Source organism: Triticum dicoccoides, chromosome 2A (genome assembly GCF_002162155.2).
Source record: "Triticum dicoccoides isolate Atlit2015 ecotype Zavitan chromosome 2A, WEW_v2.0, whole genome shotgun sequence".
Classification (NCBI taxonomy): Eukaryota; Viridiplantae; Streptophyta; class Magnoliopsida; order Poales; family Poaceae; genus Triticum; species Triticum dicoccoides.
The window spans coordinates 564,173,362-564,177,675 of record NC_041382.1 but is presented as its reverse complement, the minus strand read 5'-3'; the positions used below and the strand labels follow the sequence as shown (position 1 = coordinate 564,177,675).

The 4,314-nt window shown below is 48.9% G+C and overlaps 1 protein-coding gene across 1 annotated transcript; it reads left to right on the top strand.

Moving 5' to 3' along the window:
• The first annotated feature begins 972 nt into the window (after positions 1 to 972).
• LOC119355397 lies at positions 973 to 3,813 on the top strand. Its single transcript, XM_037622200.1, has 2 exons — positions 973 to 1,620; positions 3,430 to 3,813. The coding sequence occupies exons 1-2, from the start codon at positions 1,252 to 1,254 to the stop codon at positions 3,586 to 3,588; spliced, it is 528 nt and encodes a 175-aa protein (XP_037478097.1). The 5' UTR covers positions 973 to 1,251; the 3' UTR covers positions 3,589 to 3,813.
• The last annotated feature ends 501 nt before the right edge of the window (positions 3,814 to 4,314 follow it).

Here is a 4,314-nt window from a genome sequence, read left to right as displayed (position 1 = left end):
CGGACACTTGGAGTTATATCCCGATCGATACAACTAGAACTGGATACGTGAGATGAGACCTGGAGATGAGACTTGGATATGAGATGATAACTGGATAATATGGCTCTGGGATTGCTTTCTCGCAGGGAGTCGAGAAAGGATCTCTGGCCGAGGTTGATAACATTACTGCTACTTTACTTTATGCTACTCTACTCCCTCCTGTTGCTGCAAGATGGTGGTTTCCAGAAGATGCTAGTCTTTGATAGGCTAGGCTTTCCCCTTCCTTTCTGGCATTCTGCAGTTTAGTCCACAGATACAATCCATTTCTTTGATATAGATGCATACTTAGTAACGGTGGTCTATATTTTGGTTGTGCTCTGTTCTGCCTCTTTGGTGGTTTAAATTCGAGCACTAACATACGTGCAGTTCTGTATGTGCCGTTGTTGTACATTAGTCTGCGCTATTCCATATCGCTGGGTTTTTCCTAGTTCTGTTATTTGGTTAATCTGATCCGATATGGTGTCGCGATTAAGCGGAATTTCAGCGGCTAGAACCCCGTGAGCTGCTACTCTGCATCCGAGCAAGCTTGGTAGTGCCGGCCAGGCTAGGGAATCTGGGGAGTGCGGCCATCGTGGCATCCCTCGACCTCCGAGTAGGTAGAGGTGTGTCTTCGCTGCGGGGCCGGTGGGACTGGGAGAACACTCAGCCAGCGAGTGTGGGGTTGCCGATCCCGACAGTCGGTCAAACGCCCGCCCCGGGCACAAATCGACGGACAACCGAGTCTTCCCCGAGGGACCACGTGCACAAGCACACACAATGCAAGTCTAGTTCCATCTTGCTCTTCACTGAAATCTGGGCCAGATAAGCTACTGGCTAATCTCACCCTGGATCTGATCGTAAACTACTCCTCCTATATTCACACAAACAACTCAACAAAGCGTCCCCTAAAAAAACAAGTGAACACGGCGTAGGCCGAATACCTGGAAACCAAAGGAAAACAAAGGCTTTGTCTCAAAAGTTGCTCCCACGAATTCCAGGAGCGGCAACAATCGCACTCAGACTCACTCACCGCCCCTCCTCCTCTTCCGGGCAAGGCAAACCCCAAGAAACCCCAACCCAACCGGCCACCACCACCTCCCCGTCCCGGCCCCGAGACAAACACCTCCCACTCGCGGGCATGCCCCCCTGCCGCCGCCGCTGCTGAGTGCTGACCACCCAGCCGTCCGCGCCGCGACCGGTCAACATCTATCTCGCCGGAACATCTGAGGCAAGATGGACCCGGCCCAGGAGGAGCTCGAGCGCCGCAGCCGCTACCTCAGCTCGCTCGTCCGCCGCACCAGGCTCGACGACCTGCCCCAGCCGGAGCCGGAGCCGGAGCCAGAGCTCAAGGTGGAGCGTAAACCGGCGGCGGAGACCAGCGGCGGGGAGGGCAAGGCCGGTAAGGCGGAGGCCAAGGACAGCAGGGAGGCGGCGAAGGTCAAAGGGGACGCCGCGAGCGGGGAGGGGAGGAAGGTGGCGGTGCGGGTGCGCGCGGCGGACATGCCGCTGGCGCTGCAGCGGCGCGCGATCTGGATCGCCCGGGAGGTCGTCCTCTCCACGCCGCGCCTCGAGAGCAAGCGCCTCGCGCTCGCGCTCAAGAAGGTACTGGTACCACCACCCCCTGCTTCCTTCTTCCATTTCGAATTTGTGGTCCTTTAATCAGATAGTATAAGATAGATCAGCAGTTTTCGTGGAGTCAAAGCTTGCTTAGAGCATTAATTGCTGCAAACGACCACGGATAAGTAACAAAGAATCGCAGTTAAAGGGCCCGGGAATAAGATCTAGCCAGAGCTTGATCCTAGCACTAGCTAAAAATGGCTGTGCGCTTTGAATAGCTGTGCATTTGAGAGCGACCGAGCGAGCTGTCATGCTGAACGTAGTTTGACGGAGAAGATGAAATGGGAGGCTGAGCGCTGTTGTTGCCAGATCAGATTGTTCGATGTGTTCATTTATGGGGGGTGGTCCACCACGACACTCCTGCGTATTGCTGAAAAAATATACTGATCTGTGAGATACTGAATGCTCAGAGGGCATCCGAGGAGGATAGTTATATTCTGCTGCCAGATGTAGTTCACCAGTTGCTACTGGAACCATGTTATGAGTTGAACGTGTATGCTATCTCTAAGCATGCTGTAGGAACTGAATGTTATGGCAATGCAGAGCTGTTGACTTTGCGAAACATGAGGGTTGCAATCTTGTGAGCTAACTGGACAAGTTGGTTTTGTAAAACTCCTGCCGATGCGTGCTGGATGTTTGACAGAATTGTCGATAATAGCTGTCGAGAACTAGAAATGACATGGTCAATAGCAGGGTGAGGATTGTAGGTAGGATAAGGTATGCTATTGGTGGCAAGTGGCTTGTTGACATGGCTCCACTGGAGCCTTTATTACTTCCATCATTATGTAGTTCCAAGGTCATCTGATTAAGTAATCAAACTCCTGAGATCACCTGAGTGAGAGTAAGCAGTTTCTCATGGTTGAGCTGTTAACTCCATCATTTGATGGCTCCTGAAGTTCATCCGCGATTATCCTGTAAGTTCATCCGAGAACTAACATCCTTCTTTAAGTTGGAGCATGGATCCTGAAATTGGAACTACTGCTTTTGTGTTCATTTCGGTTAGTTACTAATTGTCGTTTGTTGATGTCCTTACCTGCAATATCCTGGTATGTAAATTAGTATACTCGGTACTTAGGAACAATAACTTGGCAAGCAAGGGCATTCACTCTGTTTTCCTTTGACCGGCCGATTTAAAACTTTGTGTGAGTAGACGTCAGTGCAAGCACAGACAAGCTCCATGCATTATCTCCCAACTTCGAACACGCTAGTGTTGAATTACAGCCTTTGAGCCATTATTTTCTCCCCCTTCTCTGTATGCATGATGAAAATGGGAACACATAGCAAGCTACTTACAGACTGCAATAAATGATCGCCAAGTATTTTCAGTATTCCGCTAAACAATTGCATACTTTCAGTATGGCAGAGACTTTCATGTTGGTTCTGTACATAATCCAGGGTGTTTTTTTTTGAGGAACCAGGGTGTTGGTTCTCTCTCTCTCTCTCTCTCTTTTGAGATCTAGGGTGTTGGTTAATCTATAGTCAAACTAACATCATAATTCTTGTACTTTGTTGGCATGGTTTGGTTTCCTCTTATTTCTGCTTGTCAAGTAGACAAGTAGTCCTTCCAACCTCCGTAAAGAAATATAAGAGCGATTAGATCACTAAAGTAGTGATCTAAATGCTCTTATATTTCTTTATAGAGGGAGTGGCTATTTGCAGTTTCCTTCTTCCCTAGGTACTAGTACCTGCTTACCTGTGAGCTGGTTGCAGTTTTTCTTCTTCAAAGATTATGCCTCAAAATATCGTCGGTAATGCTTCATTTGATAGCTGGACATTGCTTTGGTTTGCTTACAGGAATTCGACACGACATACGGGCCTGCTTGGCACTGCATCGTCGGCACAAGCTTTGGCTCCTACGTCACTCACTCCCTAGGAGGCTTCCTGTACTTCTCGGTCGACAAGGCGTACATTCTTCTCTTCAGAACCGCTGTCGAGCCACTGAGTAAACCGTGATGAGGCCTGGAACCTATCTTCTCACACACAAGTGTAGATTTAGCGCGAATGTGTAATTTAAACTGCTGTTTTAGGTGCTCGACGGCAGCAAGTGTAAGCAGTGGAGAAGGATCACCTCTCCGCATACAGAAATGTAGCAAACATGCCTCTATGACCTTTAAGTATCTACGTAAGCTGCTGCTGAGTACTGCTGACCTGCGAAGCTCTCAGATCTCAGTTTACATCCTTCGAGCCGGTTAAAATCATGCCACGGCAAGGTTGCTAAATATGTACTTCGTCTGTTTTAAATTATAAGATGTTTTGGTAGGCTAAAATTGCCTACAGAACGTCTTATAATTTGGGACGCGTACAAATTTGCCACCAGCCTACCAGAATGTCTTATAATTTGGGACGGAGTTAGTACAAACTTCGTTGGCTATGGTTTGAATGGGTGGATCCCTCCAAGCCTTCGACTGGGGTAGGCAGACTACGTTACTGGTGATGATGGCAATAAGGCAAAAAATTCGGGATTCGCCATGGCTCGAGGGAGTGAGGCTGAAGGACATTGCCCCGAAGATTTTCCCTATCTCACGATAGAAAGGGAGCACGGTGCAAAATTCCCTTGGAGCACAATCTGTGAGTTCGCCACCCTGTGAGAGATGATGATGGTCGGCATAAACCTCGAGCATGATACTGATGCGATTATTTTGAAGTTCATGAAAAATGGGATGCACTCGACGTCCTTGA